The sequence below is a fragment of the Camellia sinensis genome, chromosome 8 (assembly GCF_055761805.1).
Source record: "Camellia sinensis isolate YWXY chromosome 8, ASM5576180v1, whole genome shotgun sequence".
In the NCBI taxonomy this organism is placed as follows: Eukaryota; Viridiplantae; Streptophyta; class Magnoliopsida; order Ericales; family Theaceae; genus Camellia; species Camellia sinensis.
This window is the reverse complement of record NC_138968.1, coordinates 199,274,453-199,295,909: the sequence shown is the minus strand read 5'-3', so window position 1 is coordinate 199,295,909 and position 21,457 is coordinate 199,274,453. Positions and strand designations below refer to the sequence as shown.

The 21,457-nt window shown below is 36.2% G+C and overlaps 3 protein-coding genes across 4 annotated transcripts; 2 read left to right on the top strand and 1 right to left on the bottom strand.

Moving 5' to 3' along the window:
- Positions 1–369: 369 nt before the first annotated feature.
- On the top strand, positions 370–7,533 carry LOC114266044 (phosphoglycerate kinase, cytosolic). Of its 2 annotated transcripts, none has more exons than XM_082884896.1 (6): positions 370–640; positions 5,248–5,325; positions 5,404–5,664; positions 5,948–6,265; positions 6,552–6,710; positions 6,928–7,533. In XM_082884896.1, exons 1-6 carry the CDS (start codon positions 446–448, stop codon positions 7,120–7,122), a joined length of 1,206 nt encoding a protein of 401 aa, XP_082741022.1. In that variant the 5' UTR covers positions 370–445; the 3' UTR covers positions 7,123–7,533. The 2 variants fall into 2 exon arrangements, with proteins under 2 accessions (XP_082741022.1, XP_082741021.1); XM_082884895.1 differs by lacking the exon at positions 370–640 and adding an exon at positions 3,372–3,776.
- Positions 7,534–7,909: 376 nt separating this feature from the next.
- On the top strand, positions 7,910–10,829 carry LOC114266046 (tRNA (mnm(5)s(2)U34)-methyltransferase, chloroplastic). Its single transcript, XM_028206937.2, has 6 exons — positions 7,910–8,395; positions 8,563–8,626; positions 9,389–9,581; positions 9,872–9,945; positions 10,090–10,245; positions 10,549–10,829. The coding sequence occupies exons 1-6, from the start codon at positions 7,987–7,989 to the stop codon at positions 10,670–10,672; spliced, it is 1,020 nt and encodes a 339-aa protein (XP_028062738.2). The 5' UTR covers positions 7,910–7,986; the 3' UTR covers positions 10,673–10,829.
- A 516-nt stretch (positions 10,830–11,345) lies between these two features.
- LOC114266045 (thiosulfate/3-mercaptopyruvate sulfurtransferase 1, mitochondrial) lies at positions 11,346–20,089 on the bottom strand. Its single transcript, XM_028206936.2, has 12 exons — positions 19,752–20,089; positions 18,782–18,964; positions 18,516–18,575; positions 18,301–18,363; positions 18,079–18,203; positions 17,827–17,989; positions 17,126–17,185; positions 16,607–16,665; positions 13,716–13,797; positions 12,843–12,906; positions 12,026–12,093; positions 11,346–11,662 (listed from the first exon to the last, which is right to left on the bottom strand). Exons 1-12 carry the CDS (start codon positions 19,860–19,862, stop codon positions 11,561–11,563), a joined length of 1,140 nt encoding a protein of 379 aa, XP_028062737.2. The 5' UTR covers positions 19,863–20,089; the 3' UTR covers positions 11,346–11,560.
- Between the last annotated feature and the right edge of the window lie 1,368 nt (positions 20,090–21,457).

Genomic DNA, 21,457 nt, shown 5'->3' with positions numbered 1-21,457 from the left:
AAATTACCAAAATAGGAATAGTGAAGTGATATTTTGCATTTTTAACACCCAAGAGCAGGAGGGAGGGCAAATACGAAGGAAAGTAGGGAGGGAAAATACGCTCATTATGGAATTACTAACCTTATCGTGCGCCTTCTTACCTATAAAATTTCTCGATCCTACTTTCTTTTCACTGGTTGCTCTTGCTTTTATTTGAATCCTGATTCCTGTGATCACTACTCACTCACATTGGAAATCTTGAATCTCTAAATTCTTTGATCATACATAGCATAGCAGTAGTGAGTTCATAGCTTTGAAACCTGTCTCTGACTGTATACATTTTGTGTATATTTTACTTTATGTATGCAAGTAAGTGTGCATTTAGAAAGACAATGAATGAACGAGTGTATGATCTGTTTATATTTGGTTGATAGGAAAAGGAAAAGGAAAAAGAAAAGGAAGCGGAATGGGGAGAAAGAAGAGTGTAGGGGATCTGAAGGAAGTTGATTTGAAAGGAAAGAGAGTGTTTGTGAGGGTTGATCTCAACATTCCTTTGGATGACAATTTCAACATCACCGATGATACCCGCATCCGAGCTGCTGTCCCAACCATCAACTACTTGATGCCTCATGCTTCCAAACTCATCCTCTGTTCCCATCTGGTAACCACTAAACCAACATCCTCCTCTCCTCCTCAAATATTACTACTCTTTTTCTTTTCTTTGCTGTGTCATGGTTTGGTTATTCATCTTTTCTTTCACTTTTCCATTTTTGTTGCTAAATTTATGGGTCTTTTGTTTTTTGAGATACAAAATAGCGTCATCTTCGATTCTAGTGTCCCTCAAGTGTGGACGATCCGAAACACAGGGTTCTACACAATCGATCAGCCCCTCTTCGCTAGAGCCAATCAAGAAGAGGCATCGCCATGAGAAGAAGAAGGCCTAACGCAGGAAGATATTCCACTTCTAATGCGGATGTTCGATATTCCATACGAACGGATGTATTGAATCACATCCACTGGAGAGAAAAGATGCTATCAGGGGTCTTCTACGACACTTTGAGCAACCCGATGTGGTTCAGAGCCGTAGACATGTCCTGACCTGGGAATCACGAGGTTTACAAGATAGAATGCCTGTTTAATTACAACCTCCAGAAAGCACTGGGAGTCCGAACGTTCACCGCGACAATGTATACATAGCTGACATACAGTGGTCTCAGAAGCCTGACAGAGAATGTATTTACCTGGCTTATTGCACGCAGGATGACGAACAAATTATCCAGCTTTGGAATTATTAGCCCTGTAAATTATTGTCTCGCACTAACCATTGTACTCGATGAGCTTGCATATTATGTAAAAGATTGGCGGTGGGATAATATTTATGTACATTTTCACGATTAAATAATAACATGTCAAGTTATATTTAATTAATGTGATTATTGTTTTGGATCATAAACAATAACATAAATGGGCCCAATTAAACTGTTGCAAATTAAGAGGCCCAGAGGTCTAGCAGCCCATATAACATGACAAGGCCCATAACATATCTAATGATTTTCATAGGCCCATTATACATAGGGTATGTGCATTATGAAAGAAGTGGACACTAGAATGGATCAGCGCGGCCCAGTAATCTAATATAATACACAACAGGATAGAACTTTGAACAAATTATTTATTTTGGAATAGTAACAATTATACAATTATGATAATTAGGAAATAGTGTCACTATTCCTAAGTCCACAGACGGATTTTGACACATCTTCTGAACCCACACAGATATCAGCGACAGGATGTGTGTCTGCACATCGCTCCATTGTCTGCATGGATGGAGCCATCACCTGGGTTTCTATTTCGAAAACCGCTTTCAGACCGGCAAATAAAGCATCTTATTGCCGCTGTAAGGCATTGATGAGCCGGATTAAATTCTCGACGTTATCTTCGCCGATTACAAATAAGAACTAGTGCAACAATAAAAGATCCGGCTCGTATTTTAAAATCAACTGCCTAAATTGACCTAGATCACCGAGATCCATTACAAATAAGGACCAGTGCAACAACAAAAGATCCGGCTCGTATTTTAAAATCAACCACCTAAATTGACCTAGATCTCCGAGATCGATTGCAAAATAATTTAAATTGCCCAATTATTTTGGTTTAAATAGTTTTCCGCTTGCGCTTGCCTTTTTAGATGTTTTAATCCTGGCCGTAAATCTGGGAGCGGAACCCCTAGCCGACAACATGCCACAAATTGCGGAATGGAGCATCAATCGGGAGACGACACATGGCGCGGGGGGAGCGTTCCAGTAATATTATAGGGACGCTCCTAGGATCATATATAAGTCACTCCCTCACTCTCTTATACCAGTAAAGTTTTTAGAGAGTGACTTGCGTCATCCAAGAGAGTGAGTGACGTCATTGAGAGTGAGTTATGGCCTCAATGCGACGTCGTTTTAGAGTTCAAAACAAGAACATCTTCCTCACATATCCAAAGTGTTATGTATCTAAAGAGAGATTGTTAGAGAAAATTAGAGAGACGTTCACAAACAGGCCACCAAATTATGTGAGGGTTGCATATGAATTACATGAGGACGGTGAACCACATCTTCATGCTCTTGTCCAATTTCCATACCGTTTTCAGACACAGGATGAACTGTTCTTCGACGTTACACACGATCAAACTAATCGCCATTTCCATCCAAATATACAAGGGGCCAACAACCATCAGAATGTGTTGGAATACATCTCCAAACATGGAGATTACGCGGAATGGGGCGAATTCCGTCAAAAGGGCCGCTGCGCTAACCAGGACAACAAAGAAAATATATACCATGAGGTTCTTGCAGCCGGAAGCAAAGAAAAAGTTATGGCATTGGTAAGAAATGGCGATCCAAAATGTTTCTGGCTAAATTATGACAAGTTGTCATCCAATTACGACAAACTTTCATTTACTCTGCCATTGTCGTATGTTTATCAATTTACAGATACAGTGCGGATCGTTCCAATAGTCATACAACAATGGGTTGCGGAAAATATAAGGGATGAAGCCCAAAGACCACACAGGCCCAAGAGCATTATAATTGAAGGCCCATCTAGAATTGGGAAAACATGTTGGGCCTGGTCTTTGGGGCCGCATAATTATTATTCTAGCCACATCGACTATTTCCTAATACTTATATATGTACTTACATATGTATGGCCCACGCTTGGAGCCCAGCGTGTTCATGTTTATTTAAAAAATCTCTGTAACTAGAATCGGCTTCGGGTTTGCATAATGTAATACTTAGAATCCTGCCTTTTATTTTCTTTGGGCAGGCATATTTACAATTTGACTGATTATTTGGCCCAGTGTTGATTATTGATGGACCGCGTGTCGACAGAATCATGTCGCACCAACTAAATAATTCAGGCCCATCCCGAATTGAACTTGCTGGTGATCGTGCAGCCATTATCCTTTGGGCCTAAGAACCCTATTGGCCCATTTGTGCAGACACACATCCTGTTGTGAATAATTTGGTCCTTATTTGTTCAATGAATGAACGAGTGTATGATATGTTTATATTTGGTTGATAGGAAAAGGAAAAGGAAAAGGAAAAGGAAGCGGAATGGGGAGAAAGAAGAGTGTAGGGGATCTGAAGGAAGTTGATTTGAAAGGAAAGAGAGTGTTTGTGAGGGTTGATCTCAACGTTCCTTTGGATGACAATTTCAACATCACCGATGATACCCGCATCCGAGCTGCTGTCCCAACCATCAACTACTTGATGCCTCATGCTTCCAAACTCATTCTCTGTTCCCATCTGGTAACCACCAAACCAACATCCTCCTCTCCTCCTCAAATATTACTACTCTTTTTCTTTTCTTTGCTAGGTCATGGTTTGGTTATTCATCTTTTCTTTCACTTTTCCAATTTTTTTGCTAAATTTATGGGTCTTTTGTTTTTTGAGATACAAAATAGCTTCATCTTCGACAGGGTTTTGTTAGCTTATGCTACTACTGGCACACTTCATCAGATTATAATTTGAAACTAAAATTTGTCCTAGTATATTTTGTCTACTTGTTTTGCTACGAGTTTATTTTGTTGCCAATGCCATTTGATGTGATTTACATTTTTTTATTTTGTTTCTCTGGTTTGTGCAGCCGGATTTGTTTGCATTGAATTACATTTTATTTCTTTCTTTCTGCCATGGGAAATTTTAATATACATCCCTTTAAAACCAGAGTATGGTATACATCCCTACTTGTGATATTATTTTAGTTAGAAAATAAAATAAAATTATGATATTATTATGGTATACATACATCCCTACTTCGTATACATTTTAAAAAAAAATTATGATTCAAAAAATTAGAATTATTTTATTTTTTTTTAAGTTATTAGGTGCATATGAAGGGGTGTGCACCAGTGTTTCCCTTCTGTCATTGGTTTACATTGGATTCTACTATATATTTTGATCAGTGATTGATTGATGTCACCTAAAATACTTGTTTTTTGCTGTGATATATTTTTCTCCCTCGTGTTTCCCTGTTAGTTGCCACCAAGGATCCTCTAAAGTGTTTTTTTCCTAAAGTTTCCTAAAGTGGTGTATTGTGTGGTTGAGATTTAATGCTGAAAAATTGATGTGACTTGTCATTAAATCTCAACGACACAATGCACTACTCTAGGAAACTTTAGGAAAAAAAAACTCTAGAGGATCATTGCTCGTTAGTTGCTTGGTGGGGCATATTACCAACCCTCTTCTAGAAATGAATAAGAATGAAAGAACCATTTTTAAGTTTTATTCTAGCGGAAATTGTTCCCCCCAAAATACTTGGGGGATTCTAGTCTATAAGCACCTAAGAAGTAAAAAAAAATTATTAAATTTGAAAAAGTCTGCTAAAGACAAGAAAGATTGAAAGCTGGGGCCAAACGAAGCCTAAAGAAATAGAGGGATTAAAATGGCTTATTTCAACTTTTAGAGACAAGGGGAAGGGGAAAAGGAGGGAGTGGGCGAAGTAATTAGATCCTGTGGACGTCTTTTGTTGACATGGAAAGCAGTAGAAGGCCATCTTTATGCCTGAAAATTGGTCAATGTCCAATTGCCAAAGTTAATGAGACTAAATGGAACTATTCGCTTTGGATAATAGCTAGGCATTTGAGTTTAGTTTCTATTCCATTTTCTAACTATGTATTGTTTTATTTTGGTAGTTTAAATATGTTGAAAATGTAACTTATGCGATTCGTAAAAAAAAAAACCACATTGTTAACTATATTTTTTGAATTTTGGGTTGTAGGGACGCCCAAAGGGTGTCACACCAAAGTATAGCTTGAAGCCTCTTGTGCCTAGGCTGTCTGAGCTTCTTGGTGTTGAGGTTTGCTTATTTCTATTTTTCTAGATCTTTTTGTTGGCTGACTTGTCAGTCCATGAAATGCGTGCTAATCTTGTTTAGGTCAAGATGGCAAATGACTGTATTGGTGAAGAAGTTCAGAAAATGGTGGCTGAACTACCAGAAGGGGGTGTTCTTCTTCTGGAAAATGTGAGGTTCTACAAGGAGGAAGAGAAGAATGATCCTGAATTTGCAAAGAAGCTGGCATCCCTTACAGACCTCTATGTGAATGATGCATTTGGCACTGCTCATAGAGCACATGCTTCCACAGAGGGAGTGGCTAAGTATTTGAAGCCTGCTGTTGCCGGATTCCTTATGCAGAAGGTTTTTAGTTTCTATTTTATTGGTTCATTTTTCTTTAAGAAACAAAATATAACCATTTAAAATCTGTATGTGCACATAAAAACTGGGTAAATACATGTTCAGCACCATTCTCTGGCAGAATTAAGACACTGGAGATTTTGAAGTTTTGAATTTCTGAACAATTGTCAAAGAAATATATGAATATACCTTAGTATGACTTGTTCGTGCTCAACCTGTCAAAAATCTGAGCTTTGCTTGCTAAGCCTCACAGGTTGTAACGTCTTGACTTATTTTTTGGTTTTAGGAACTCGATTATTTAGTTGGAGCTGTGTTGAACCCCAAGAGGCCTTTTGCTGCCATTGTTGGAGGCGCCAAGGTATCGAGTAAGATTGGTGTGATTGAGTCTTTGTTGGAGAAGGTTGACATGCTCTTGCTAGGTGGAGGTATGATTTTTACATTTTACAAGGCCCAAGGGTACTCAGTTGGATCCTCCCTAGTCGAGGAAGACAAGCTTGACCTTGCCACATTACTTCTCGCGAAGGCTAAGGCTAAAGGGGTGTCTTTAATGCTCCCTTCTAATGTGGTTGTTGCTGACAAGTTTGCTGCTGATGCCAACAGTAAGGTTGGTCTCTCTCTCTCTCTTTCTCTCTCTAGTAAAATAAGTATTCTGATCACGTGTTCAGGATTAGCTTGAGATGAAATCCTCTAGCCTTGACATGTTCGTTGAATCTGATTTAGTATTAGTTTCAAGGATGCTAAGTTAGGGGGTGGAAATGAGGAGAAATTTTCCTTTCTAATATGATGTTCATGGCTGTGATTGTCTGCATTTAAGTGAATACTTTAGTTGATTGCAAAACTAATAAAACTGGTTACAGTGTGGTTAAACATTAGTAATATATGTTTTGCAGATTGTCCCAGCATCTGGTATTCCTGATGGTTGGATGGGATTGGACATTGGACCTGATTCCATCAAGGTCTTTGGTGAAGCATTGGATACCACCAAAACCATTATTTGGAATGGACCTATGGGAGTGTTTGAATTCGAAAAGTTTGCAGCAGGAACAGAGGTACAAAACCCACGTGATCTTATTTATAGCATTAGCATCATCCTTGTGCTATAATGATCAAACCTTGAAATGGAGGGTGGTTGTAGTTTAAAACCTGTTTTCATTACTTTTATAGTTCAAGTCCCTTTCTACTATTATGCTAAGGCGATTGATTACATGACTACATTGTAGATTGCATATGTTACTGAGGGATGTGTATTATTTTTTCTTTGGACAGGCCATGGCAAAGAAACTGGCAGATCTCACTGGCAAGGCGGTGACGACAATAATTGGAGGAGGCGACTCTGTTGCAGCTGTTGAGAAGTATGGGCTTGCAGACAAGATGAGTCACATCTCAACCGGAGGTGGTGCCAGCTTGGAACTTCTCGAGGGAAAATCACTCCCCGGAGTTCTTGCCCTTGATGATGCTTGAGTAACGCATGGTTCCCGTTCCCGTTTATTGTGTGTCTTTTGTTGATGCTTTATATCTGGGGTGGTTTTTGATCAGAGCGGATTCGAATCATAATGGACTTGAACTTTGTAGAGTAATAGATCAAGTTTGAATAAAGTTGATTGTAGTGGGATTGATCGATTTGCTAGGCAAATGTGAATCTTCCGTTTGGTGAAAGAGTTGTTACTGATTCAGCTTAGGTTGGTTGTTTTGAAAAAAGCACCCCCCCCCCCCAACTGACTCAGAATAATTTGGTGTAGCCTACTGGTAATCTGATTGAACTCATTAGCATGTTTGTGCATAATTTATGGGTATTGCACTATCCATTTCCATTTGTCTTAATTAAATCAAATGGGTTCAGTCAGTCCATGGAGAAAAAAGTTTCTATCTAAATGAATAACCGTATCAAATTATGCCTCTATGTGGGGTGCCTTGTACAGAATAGTGTAAAATGACCATCTATGTTTATGTCCTGACGGTGTGTATTTTTATTTTGGGGGTTATTTATATTTTACTATTTTTTCAATTATTATTTGATATTGATTTAATCTCTTAATTTTAAATCCAAACATCTAGATTATTTAGTTGCGAAAATGATTTCACTTTCACTTTTTCTTTTTTCTTTTTTAAATATTTTTTTAGAATAAAGTTTTTATATGATTTTTAACATTTTAAAGTAAAAAGTAATAATATGATATTTAATGAAAAAAATGAGATAAAATGTGATTATTTATATATTTAGAATAATTTTTTTTAAAAAAAAAAAAAAAAAGAGAAAAAGGAAGAGAGAAAGAAAGGGGCCCTCCTAGAAAGGAATCGAAAAGGAAGGAAGCTATAATTGCAAGTATGCAATCGTACGAGTCAAATTTAAAATTTGCACTTGAATCTTTATCCTTTTACTTGCGAGTCCTGGTGGTGGGTTGGGTTGGTTTTTCCCTTGCCCTATTTTTGGGTCTGATGGCTCAAATGGAAATGGTGGTGGTGGTGGGATCACCATGGCTAGTTTATCGAAATTCGTGTAAGTATGTGAGGTTGTCGTTGACCCCTTTCTTCCCATCGTCAAAGACAAACAACTTCAACACTAGTACTAGGATGCGACGACATCTACTACACCATCATCGTCATCTATCTTTGTTTGCCAAATCAATTAAACAACAACCTCATCCACTGCCTCTTTCTGTTTCTGTTTCAACCCCTCCTTCGGTGCTTCCCAAAGACAAAGACAAAGACAGAGACAGAGACTCTCCTCTTTCTGGTTCTTTTTCTTTTCTTTTCTTTCACTAGTTTGCTTGCTTACGTTGATTGCCATGTCCATTTCTACATTATTAAATTTGCATATTTATTTGTTCATTATGGCTTCTGTTTTTTCTGTTGTAATTCATGACGGTGGTTCTCTTATGTCTTTCATTTATTATTATTTAGGGTTGGAAGATGTGATGATGGGCTATATCTTTGGCAAGAAAAAGGCCACTCAAGTTGCTCACTCGTAGGTACTCCCTCCCATCTTCTAACTTTTTAACCTTTTAACTGCTTCATTTCATTCTAAGATGATGGATAACAAACCAACTAGTCTTCCCCTTATTAAAATCGCCAAAATTTTGTGCACTAGAGCTTAAGCCTTTGTTTACCTTGCTAATTCAGATAATCCCTTAGGATTTTTATAATAATATTGAGTGTATAAAACACACAACAGACTTATGTTATGATGACCAAATTTGGAATTCTAAATTTTGGATATCTCATCTCAAGTATTGAATGCATTGGTTTCACATCCAATGGCATCCAAAATTTGTTACCCAAATTTCCATCACCATAGGTTGAGCTCTCTTGTAGTTAGAATTAGTTGTTTCAGGTACTACTCAATTAGCCAATATCTTGGACTGTTTACCTAGGTGTCGATTGTGACTGCATTGTTAGCTTGTTATCTCGTGCAATTGGTGGAAGCTCATTTGAGAGCTTTAATAGCTTGTTATTTTCTTCTTCTTCTTCTTCTTAGGTCACTAACATTTGAGATCTAGCTTCCCATCTCTTCTATCGACGAAGCCATTAAAGCTACACTTATGCCTGGCTTGTACACAATTAAGAAATTATTGGGCAAGCATAATACTAAACAAACTGAGTTGGACCTTATGTCAGTAACCATCAAATTAATTAGCCTTAAAATGTTAGGTTCTGGAGATGGTACTCTAATTATGTGTAAAAATTGATTGCTTGACGACATTTATTTTTCCCTTTCCTTCCTCATCAGGGTATGGAGGCATATTGTCCAGAAAGGTGATACAGTTATTGATGCCACTTGCGGCAATGGTTATGATACCTTAGCCATGGTCAAAATGGTTGCTGATAAGACACATTGTGGACATGTGTATGCAATGGATGTTCAAAAAGTTGCCTTGGAAAATGCTTCGTCTTTACTAGATGAATCACTTACTTCATATGAGGTGCCCCTTCTATCCAATTTTCTATTGGTAAACTGCACAAGGCAGAAAATTGAATTTGCGACTGACAATCTCCCCCTTCGTAATCGTATTATCCCTTATGATACAATACAAGTATATGAATTGGTCTTGAATCTTATTCAATTGGATTCCATATTGCTTTCTATTCAATATGGTCTGGTAAACAGGTGCAAAAGTAGGAGTGGGAAAAACACATTGATGTTATAGTCGGTAATCAGTGTTCATGTCAAATATTTACCGCTGTTGATTTATTGAATTTCTTATCTCCTTAGAGAGGACTTGTTGAGCTCTTTGCCATTTGCCACAGTAAAATGGAGGAAGTTGTTCCAAAGGGTGTCCCTGTGAGGTATGTAATGCAAATCAAGTTACTTGATGGTGCTGGTAGTCATTGAGCTGTTTGCCCGGACTATTTTTAAAATTCTAAAACTTTTTTTTTTGGTCACTACATTCCCCAAATTTGTTTCTCCCCTTGGTTTTGTTTTGTTTTTAGGCTAGTCGTGTTCAACCTGGGCTACCTTCCAGGTGGTGACAAAGCACTAATAACAAGGTCAGAAACAACACTACAAGCACTGGAAGCTGCTAAGAGAATGCTAGCATCCGGAGGGCTCATCAGCATAGTGGTTTATGTTGGCCATCCTGGAGGAAGGTAATAGTTCTTGAACCAGTTTTTTGCAGTATTAAATCTTCTTTCTTCTTTTTTTTTTTCTTTCCCCTTTGGGATATCGTGTTTAATTATTTTTCACATTTTCATGGGTGGCTGATAAAAAAGGACTCAAGTGTGTTGATTGCGAAGATGTTTACAAAATTGACAACAATCACAGATACTTGTATGCTTGTAGTTAAAATGGATTAAAGTGTGGTAGATGCTTCTTTTTGTTTTTGGTTTTTAACAGTAGGTTGCATTATGGTAGATGCTAAGAGCTTAACTTCTGCTTATGATATTATATAGGGAGGAATACGAGGCAGTACAAGCTTTTGCTTCTGGATTACCTGTTGAGAATTGGATCTGTTGCAAGCTTCAGATGCTGAACCGACCATTGGCTCCAATACTTGTTCTTGTTTTGAAGAGATAAATACGCATTTGCTTTACTTTCTGTAACAGCTCTTGAATTTTTATACATTCTCTAGTTTGGTCTTTCATTTGTTTAGATTTCAATATAATTGCTTTCAACTTAACTTTGTATAATAAGATCCGTTTTTCGGAGTCAATCTGATTCACCTTTCTATGCCTTTGGATTGAGAATTTTGGATGGATCTGGTTGAACTCTTCCTTTGAATCTGATCTTTACTGTCATAGTGTTTTTCAGGTTACATGGATTAGCCCTTGTTTGTGTCTTAAAAATCAAATGGGATGGACCAAATCTCTAATCCACTATTCTTTCACTCTGTTGTCTCTTTTAAACCAAGAGGGATGGACCAAAATCTCTCTTTCAAATAAAACCTGTCTAGCCCATTATTTATGCTCATCTACGAAGCTTAATAGCTAAAACGTGGTATTGATACGGTTGCTAAACAATAAAGTTTCTAAAACAGACAGGCCAGTCATATATCATGTTGGTAAACAGCAACATGCATCATTCCAATTGGATGTCTAAATTAAGGGCTGATATTGTGAACACTTTTCCAGTGTAATTTTTTTTTTTTTTTCAAGTACCACCAGCCTAGCAAATGAAATGCAAAATGACATTTGTCGCAGTTTCCTAATTTTCATATCCTGTTTGACAAATAAACTCCAAATCAAATAGCTTAAAAAGTTACAACTCCAGTTCTTTATTCATAGGTGTGATTATGAGGTCCAAATTTAAAGCTTTCGAAACTCAAGAAAATGAGACACCCCAGATACATAATTCACTTGTTCCAGATACAATCTCTTTCGTCAAAATCCCCAATGACTATCAAACAAGGTAAACCTCATGCTGTGCATGTAGCCAACAAGTGTCTGATGCAATGGCATTAACATTTCATGAAGAAGAAGCTGAGACAGGCGTGTCTGGATGCGCTCCCCATTCTGTCCATGACCCATCATAGACTGGAACATCAGTCTTCCCAAGTCGATGGAGACCCTGAAAAAGATGAGCAGCGATCATGCAAGGGTAATATGTTTTTTCTTCTCTTGGCCAAAAACCAAGTTCAAACTCAAAAGCCATCTCTCTTCACAATTTTAGTAGAAAGTACAATAAGACGTGTTTAACTACAATAAACCCAGTTTCGTGTCAAAAGATGCAATTGTTCAGCCAGAAGAAGAGTGTAAAATTTTCCCTGGCAGTTTTACAACCAACTCCCTTCCCTGTCTCTAGTGTGCACACAGATTTTTTTATTTTTAGTTTTTTATTGGTGGGGGAAGAAAAAGATTCAGAGAATAAAAAAAAACCCAAAACAGGAGGATTTAACAGCAATGTGACATGGGAAACAAGAAAAAAGTTCACCAGGGTAAGAATGCAAGCAGTTACACCAGTGCCACATGAAGTTACAACAGGGCTGTCCAAAGAAATGCCTGCACAATCGTATACGGTTGGATTGTTAGAATCCACTAAGCAGACATCAAATGATTTATAATATTACCAACTGAAGTGAACAATGAAGCACCTGATAATAAGGAAATAATATAGCTGGTCACCACATATTGATGTCTTGAAATGTATTTTTGTAATCACAGGACGTAATTTTAAGTATGCTGACACAATACTGTCCATAACTTTTTTTTTTTTTTTTCCTTAGATTTTAGAGAGAAAAGTTAAAACATTATGACAGTCGAATTTCCTCGTACATTTTTTTTTCAGAAGTTTTTAGTTCCTTTCTTTAAAAATATTAATAACAAGTTGTCATTAACATTTCTGTAACGTCCTAGATCTAGCCAGTAAGAATTTCTCCCAATTTTTAGCTTATTAGTGCACATAGCAAGTGTACACACATGAAATATACAAGGAAATGGACACATACTTCTATTGGTAGCTGTACATTAAAAAAATATGCACAAAAGTAGTATATGCGTATATCCTTCGTAATCCCCATGTTATCACACAAGTAACATAACCAGTGATTGAGTCAGTCACTTCTCCACAAGAATCACATCATACTCATGCAACCACAAGTACAACAAAGTTGGAATAACTGGAAAACCAGTAACATTAGCAAACATAATCAACCACACTAGCATATGTAGCAAAAGCAAAAATGCATTTCAGTGATACAGAAACAAACATACAAATGCACTTGTACACTCATGCACATAAACATCTTTACCTTCTTGATCAAATCTTTTTTTAAGCTCGTCTGCAGGTAAAAGTGTCTGTGAGCCATCCAACATCTGCAAGAAATAATTGAACATTTAGTGAAACAAACGGCGGATCAAAAACAGCTTTAATGAAAAATAAAAGTCTGACAATTAAGAAAGATTTCAAACTAAGAAAAAGGAAAGAAGGCTGATGTCTAATAAAACATAAGATTAGCAAGTCCAAACCATGTTAGTTTCACTGGATTAGGATAAAGTCCTTGCTAAATTCCCAAAACATAAAAAAAGAAAAAAAGAAGAAAAAAGGAAAAGAGAGAAGTGGATGTTTTTAGGTTCTAAAAGCTAAATTACATGACGGAAACCTTTTTTTTCCCCCTAGTCTATTTTCTATTTCACCATTCTTGGCTGATCCACAAAAGTAACAACAATCAAAGCCGTCAATGGTATTCAAAAGGCTACCTTTTTAAAAATATTACCAATACTTGTTAGATTGTTGGCACACTACATGGAACATTAAAAGGAAGCAATGAACTAAGAAGAGGCACATAACAACTACCTCCTCAAAGAAGAAAGGTCCTTACAATTACAGGACTCAAATAATTAAAATGGTGGACAGTGAAGTCATCTTCGTATTTGGTGAAACAGTTTGTAAGAAAAATGCTAGGTACACTAGTATCATAAGATGAAAAATCTCATGGCCAGCAAAAGCCCGGACCAACTTCAACTTCAATGCCCTTATTTAACTTCAACTAACTGAAGATAAGGCCTCATATAAAGAACCAACTGGGGCTGATGGATCCATGGAACTGATTGTAAAAGAAACTAAGTCTTGTGAATTTTCAATTAAACAAACGGACCAAAATAACAAAAGATAAATATTTTACCTGGGGAAAAGGAATACACTTGCTGCCAGGTACATGACCACTTCTTATCCCCTTTCTAGGTTCTGGAGCAACCCCATCAAACCTGCAAAAGATTGAAATCTCCATTAAACCCAATAATGAGTTTCACGAACAAGGGAATCCATCCCATTCATATGTGCATCAGAAACGCTTCTGAAAAGGTAAACAAAAATTTCAGACTTCACTCCAGCTTAAGATGAATTTTCTGGACAATCTGGATCACCCCTAGCCTCATTTTTTATAGAACAAGAGGATACTACAGACTTCGAAATTCATACTATCAAGGGTTGTCAAATTCAATCATATGCAGCCTCTTTTTTGTAATAATGGAATTAGCACAATAATCAATTCCTACACTGATTGAAAACTCATATGAGCAGGATCTTGTCATCTGGGGGATGGAGTTTACACCCAAAAATTTTGACTGTCCGTGATCTAACATACAAATGAAAAAGTTAGTCTTATGCAAATTTATAATATGTCAAACGTTGCCAAACATATATTCGTAGCATTCAAATTATGAGATCACTTTTATATACTTCAGCTAAAATCATGATTTAGTTCAGTTGGAGTCCATTTGTAGCAGAAAGAATTGAAATTTCGATTCCATTTCTGCCAAAGTATCTTCCAAATAGCCAATCTCCATACTCCATGTTATCAAAATGAATGTTCTTTTTACAAAAATAACGCAAAAGGTATTCTAGTGTCGCTAAGTTTGAATTCCCCAGATCAATCAAAGTGGTCTCGTGTGATCTCATGCACCTCATATGGTTGGCAATAAAAATAGAGGGATTTGGTGATAGACTCTTTATTGTCTAATTTGTCTTTTAAAAGGACAAGAATTATATAGATCTTTCAAAACCCCATAATATTTTAAAACTTGTTTATTTTACTATACTACCCACACACACACACACACACACACACACACACATATATTTTAGCTCTCCTGTAAAGTCATCCTCACAGTGTATTTCAGAGTAAAATTTTTCTATGAATTAAGAGTAAAAGTTATTATGATTTAAAGAAAAATTTATATTGTTAAGCACATATATTGCCTTAAGAGGGAAATTTTACTCTCACTTTATCAAACAAAAATAGAGAACATACCAGAATAAAATTTTACTCTCATTTTATCAGACAAGAACATACCACGTATCGGAGTAAAATTTTACTTTCATTCTGTCAAACAAAATCAGAGTACATACTAGAATAAAATTTTACTCTCATTTTGTCAAACAAAAACAAATGACATACTAGAGAAAAAAGTAGAGAAATAGATAGATAGAGAGAGCAAATATATTGCCTTAGATCTAGTTCAAACCAGAGTAAAATTTTACTGTCTGAAAAACAGAGCATGATGAGGAGACAGAGAAAAAGAGGGACAGAATATAGATTTGAGATGATAGATCTCAAATTTGAGGTCATCAATCTCAGATTTGAAGCCTTGGACGCTAAGGATGACGATGGTGGCATCGAATGGCGTTGGTAGTTGAGATGCTAGTGGTGAAACGGTGGAGGCAGTGATGAATTGCATCAATGGTTGAGACGGTGTTAGTGGAGACGACGAAGGCGGTGGAAACGATGGTAGTCATGGTAATGGTGGCGGTGGTGTAGATGGTGGTGGTGGTGGTGGAGAGAGCTCTTAAAAAGAGATAGAGAAAGAAAGAGCTGAGAGAGAGATGGCAAATTGATGGAGGGAAAGAGGAGAAAGAGTGTGTGTGTGTGTGTGTAAAGGGATAAATTTGTCACACTATAAATCTGAAATTTTTTGTCCTTTATACAATACTTTATAATTATGAGGGGGTTTTGAAAATATAATTTTTTTTTTGGTACTTTTAACAAGAAAAGGAAGGTAAGAGGTGTTATTGGCCAAATTTCCCATAAAAACATCATTCTTCCTTGAAGTAGAAAATTCTAGCCTAGCAACGAGCATTTTCTAGGTGATTGAAAAACTCACTCTTCCGTGTCAGTAATTTCGACTGTATCCCTGTTTTGTATTCTCACCAACTTCAATTTAGCTATGCTATCATTCATGCTGTACTTTGCATTTATTTTCCTATGCATGTTTCACACTATTCCCTATGCATGCATGCATCACCCTAGAGGCATGCCATGAAATGAGAAGTCCTATAAGAAGTCCTTTGACGAAGTACTAGATTCATATAACAAGGTACCAAATGCCAAAGGTTTTAGGAACTTAAATATTATTTTAGAATTAGTACTTGATTATGAATTTTGTGATTTAGTATGAATAAAATGGTTAGGTCTCTAAATTTATGTTGGTTTAGTTCTCCTATTTTATTGTTTTTCGTGCTCTACAAGATCTGGGTTTATTTTAGTTCATTATATATAGTTATGTAAGCCTAAAGGCAAAGATAGTTCATTGTTTTTTCAATTAAAAGTTCAAACTTCTATCTTTGAGAGTTATTTCTAATGCATCGAACCAGGACGAAAGGCCCAAGACTTTATTCCTTTGCCACCTCTGAACACCAAACTTGGAATTGGCCGCACCTAATTATATTTCCGGCCTTAAGTTGCACATTCCTATTGTGCCCTGTGTTTGTTAATACTTCCAGTTGCTTTTGTGACAAATCCATTTTAAGAATGCATAAATGCCTCCAAATGCCAAGGACAGACAAACAACATTCATTAAGGATATCTGAAAGCACTCTCATTCTTTAACAACTAATCAATATGACTCTTTTTTGGCCATGTACTCTCATGTTATTAGAAAGTTTTTACTAGAACTACTTATTCCAAATTACATAATAACTGTAGTGTGAAGGCATAATCAAATACTTCTGACTCATAGTGAATATGAGAACACCAAACCAAATAGATAACCAAAAAAAATGAAAGGTTAAGGATACCTGGTCTTTGAACGGGCATCCAAGTGTTGATGTGTTTTGTCCTCAATGTTTTTCTTAACCTGAAATACGTTGAGAAAATTTAAGTTGAATGAGAGCAAATTGTGGCATTTAAATATTAACCAAACACAAGAAGAGAATTTATTCTTAGCAGATTGGAATGTCAGACATAGTGAGACAAAACCTATATCCATGCAGCGTTAAGTCCATCTCTTTTTGCTAAAATGCATGATTATGACTTACCAATGAAACTAGTTGCCTAAAAGATTTATTACTTCATTATTTTATGGTGTTTGATCTGCTATGACAAAGATGCATATTTTATTGTAAGCATCAGATGACTAGTATATATCATAATAGCACACTATCAAACACACCTCAGAGCACACACATGGAGAGCTTGATGACAGGTTAGAGGTCCATGAACATAGTTAATGGCTTACCAGAAGGCATTGGCTCCACATTGTAAAATGAAATAAAAAAAACTTCTAATTTTATAAAAAAAAAAAACATTAAAGTGACCTGTTCGAGTGTCCAGACAAGATGTGGCTGAAATTTGGTCTGAAATGTAATTGGGCCAACCTGCAAAAATCAAATGGTTTGAACACGCTGTATTCTAGCCAAGAAAATGCAGAAACAAAACAACGATTGAAATAAAATAGTGGAATGCAAATCTGAAAAAGACATTGCACGACAAACTCAAACATAGCAGCCTGAAAAGACATAAGAAAAAGATTAACCACAAAAGGGCAAAAAAAAATAATTTTTTTTAATAAATAAAGAAAAACGAGAAAGTAGATATTGCCATCTAAATAACAGTTCCTGTCTAATTTTCTGCGTAGTAATTGCATAAAGTTAGTACAAGCTTATACAAAAAGAACAGTTGCATAAAGTTAGTAAGAAATTTCTTGAAGAGTTTGCAGATCTAAAAAAAGAACAAACCACAAAATCTAAGAGATAAAAGCAGAACAGTTCATGACATAAGAGAAGAGGTATTCTTCCTCTGAGAAAGATGTTAATTTTGACAGGTTCAGAAGCTCTCTCCTTGTGACATCCTTACTAAGATTGTCATGAACAAGAGGGGTACAGTCTAGCAATAAAAAAGAACATATTCAATTTCTGTTTTCATTGAATGTAGCTGTGTAATATTTACATATATGGACCATGAAGAGGCATAACACTGATTTGAAAACAACACTAAGGCAGATAACAAATAAACTTACAGCTTGTCCATGATATACTTTCTCTATTGCCTCACTGGCAGCACTTGCTTTCAAAATAGTATCACTAGAAGCACTAGATTCAACATCAAATCCCGAAGCACGCCATCTGGGCAGGCCACCATCTAACACCCATACTCTATCATGCCCAAATACTCTGAACATCCTGTTCATTCAATTAAATAAAATTAATTATTCAGTTAACATAACTGGGGAACATGATATGACAAAAATAGTATAAGTTTTACAACTTACCACCAAACTCGAGCTGCACTGAAAATTCCCTTTCCATCATAAACAACTACCCCATCTTTATTCTCTATACCAAGGGCAGAAACAGCGGCAGCAAATGCTTCTTCTGATGGTAACATGTGTGGCAACTGAGACACACCAATTAATCATGTAAAGTTTCGGTAAATGTCATTTCCAAAGCACTAACAATATGAACACACATAAGCATCAAAGAAACCATCTTACCTTAGTAGTTCGATCGGATATACCATCTACATCAAAGAAAAGGGCACCAGGAATATGGGCAACCTGTTAAAGCAACACCACGCTAAATCAATACCAAAGAAAAACAAAAACTCAGAAGAATTGAACAGACAATGTAATCATCCAGTTGGAGTCTTGGAGTTTCATGTAAAACAAATCAGTATTAAATAGTTCAAGAGTATAATCACAGTCAATACCTGATACTCTTGAAGTGGATTCCTCTGTTCATCTGGCATGTACCAGGATGCATCCAACACCTGAAAAGGTAAAAAACAGAATATTATGATCATGACAAGCATCTAGAAAATGCAACTATTATCGACATTTTGAGTAAAAATAACTACCAGAAGCAAAACTATTAGGTAAGCTTTCAGAAACTTATTTCCTTGTGGCAAACAAATGCCAATGCGGACACTACCAGAACAAATCATATAATCAGCAGAAACAAGCATCAAGAGCATACCTTCATATCAGGCTCTCTGAGGTTTGCACGGAGCCAGTCAACTGACACAACAGGTTCATTAGTCGACATGGAATGTGTTGAAAAAGAAGCTTTTGACCCTCCTAATGATGAGGCACAAGAAACAAAACCAGAAGTTTTGTACACCAAATAGGCAGGAGAAGCCTGCAAGTGTAATGGTCTCTTCTACAAGTAATAATAAATATATAACATTAGATCTTGACAGAAAAGAACACAATAATTAAGAATTATAGCAACGGACAGAAACAATCACTAGTCCAAGAACTTGAGAATGGTACGAAGCTAATTTATTTATTTATTGGTAAGCGAGCTAATATCTTTTCCTAAATTATAATCAAATTATAAACCATCAGAAGACTAATCAAAGATAAAAGCATAGAATATGGCTTCCAACAAAAAGTAGTTTTTTTTTTTTTTATATAAAAATAAAAAATAAAAATGAAGACCTTCTTCATTTTGAATATTACTGAGTAAGAAGAAAAAAAGAAAAAGAAAGAGAAAGAGAAAGAGAAAGAAAGGAAACACAACAATCTTTACAACTTTGACAGACTGATTGTATAAACAGAAATAGAGCCCTAAATCGTCACAAGGAACTTTTTTTGTTTGGAAAGTATCAAAGAACAGTTTGTACACACTTGAAACGTTGTAGAAGCCCCAAAAGTGAAGTCACATAACCGTTCAAAACCCCTATTTCTAATTGCTAAAACCACTAAATTTGACAAAAAAAATCAAACGACTAGACAAAAAGAAACGATCACAAAGCAAAACCAGCAAATACAAAGACATAGATCATTAAAACACAGAGAGAGAGAGAGAGAGAGAGAGAGAGAGAGAGAGAGAGAGAGAGGTGTAGAAATACATGAATTGCGAGAGTTAAAGAAAGAACACATCAATCAGAATACATACACAATAAACAAGTGCGAAAGAAAGGGGATGGGGGTGAGGAACTTACATTGAAGAAAGATGTGAAGATTTGGGGCTTGGGGGAAGCGAGGGAGGAGAAGGAAGAATGAAGAAAGCGATGACGAGCAAGGAAAGTTCTAGATAGAAGAGCCGATGCCATTTATGCTGCAGAGAACATAGAGAAAGCCTAAAAAGCCAAAAGGCCAAAAATAAAAAGGGTTACTCTCTCAGTCACAGATATGGATGATGGATGGAATTTGATCGACTCGACTAGACTACACACACAGCTGCTGCTTTATACACTACTCTGCTGTCCCGAGAGCAGTAAAGGTCCGGCTTTTAAACCCTCTCTCTCTTATCGGCTGTTCTAGGTCTTGTTTGGTTGCGTATATTTTCTCGCATTTTAATGCCTTTTCCTTTTTTTTTATTATTTTTTCTCATAAATTTTTTGATTGCACATAGAGAAAATAGAGAGCAATTTTTCAAGTGACCAAGTATACTTTTTTAAAATTAATATTTGCTCCTAATTATTTAAACATATGCTTGATGTAGATTTGTTATTGTAATAAAATAATGTTACATGTCCAAGAAAAAAGTACAAAAATATGCAATTTTTTATTTTTTTGTTGTTGATGTATAACTTAAATTTATTTTAAATGTGATTCTCACCACACAAATAATTAACTTAAGCTATGCACTAAAATAGTTGTGCACATAAGTCCTCCTAATTTAGCCATTTTTTAAAAGATTATAAAAATATATTTTAGTTCATATGGTGAGACTGAAATGAGTTTTTGGTCTTGTTTATTAAATGAGTTGGGGTTGAAGATAGTTATTGAAATCCAATTTTTATTTATTTATTATTATTATTATTATTATTATTATTATTATTAGTAGAGTACCTACATAATTTATTTAGGAATAATTACATTTTATCCCCTTGTGATTTCGCACGTTTACACATTACCTTCCTGACTTTTATAAATGTACTCAAACTCTCTGTGATTTGGAGTGATGTGCAAAAGTGACAGGATCTGACAGAATTAATGAAAAGACTAGAATACCCTTATTTTTTTCTTCAATTTTCTTATGAATGCCATTTTACTGCCATAACTTTCTCTCTTTTAAATTGGGCTACCCAACCACTCCCAATGGCATTACATCCACACAGTCATTATGAGGCACCATCTTCTCTACACAGCCTCTTCCACCTAAGGCATATCCACTCCATGACTGCTAACGACACCACCGATTGTGGTTCCTCTGTCTCTCTCTCATCTTTCTCTCTCATATTCTTTCTCACTTTCTCTTCATCTTCTTCATCATGATCTTCTTCTTCTTCTTTAATAGTAGTCTCTTTTGACCATCCCTTCAATTCTTCATTTCTTCCTCCCATCAGCTCCAAACTTTCCTCCTTAACTCCCCATTACATTTCTCTCTCTCTTTCTCTTTCTCTCATTCGCTCAATATATGTATATATACACACAGAGACATACATCTCTGTGTATATGATTAGTGTTATTTATTTGATTATTGGGTGGGTTTGATCTTTTCATAGTTTTGAATTTTTTATATTTGACAAAAACTAGAAGATGGGTAGTTGTTTGTCTACCATCAAGGTGAGTGGCTCAAACAACAACACCACCGCTGCCTCTGTAACCACCACCGTGACAGTCAACAGAAACCGCAAAGAGAGCATCAAACCGTCATCAACAATAACAACCACGACAAATTCGAATCAATAGAAAACACAAT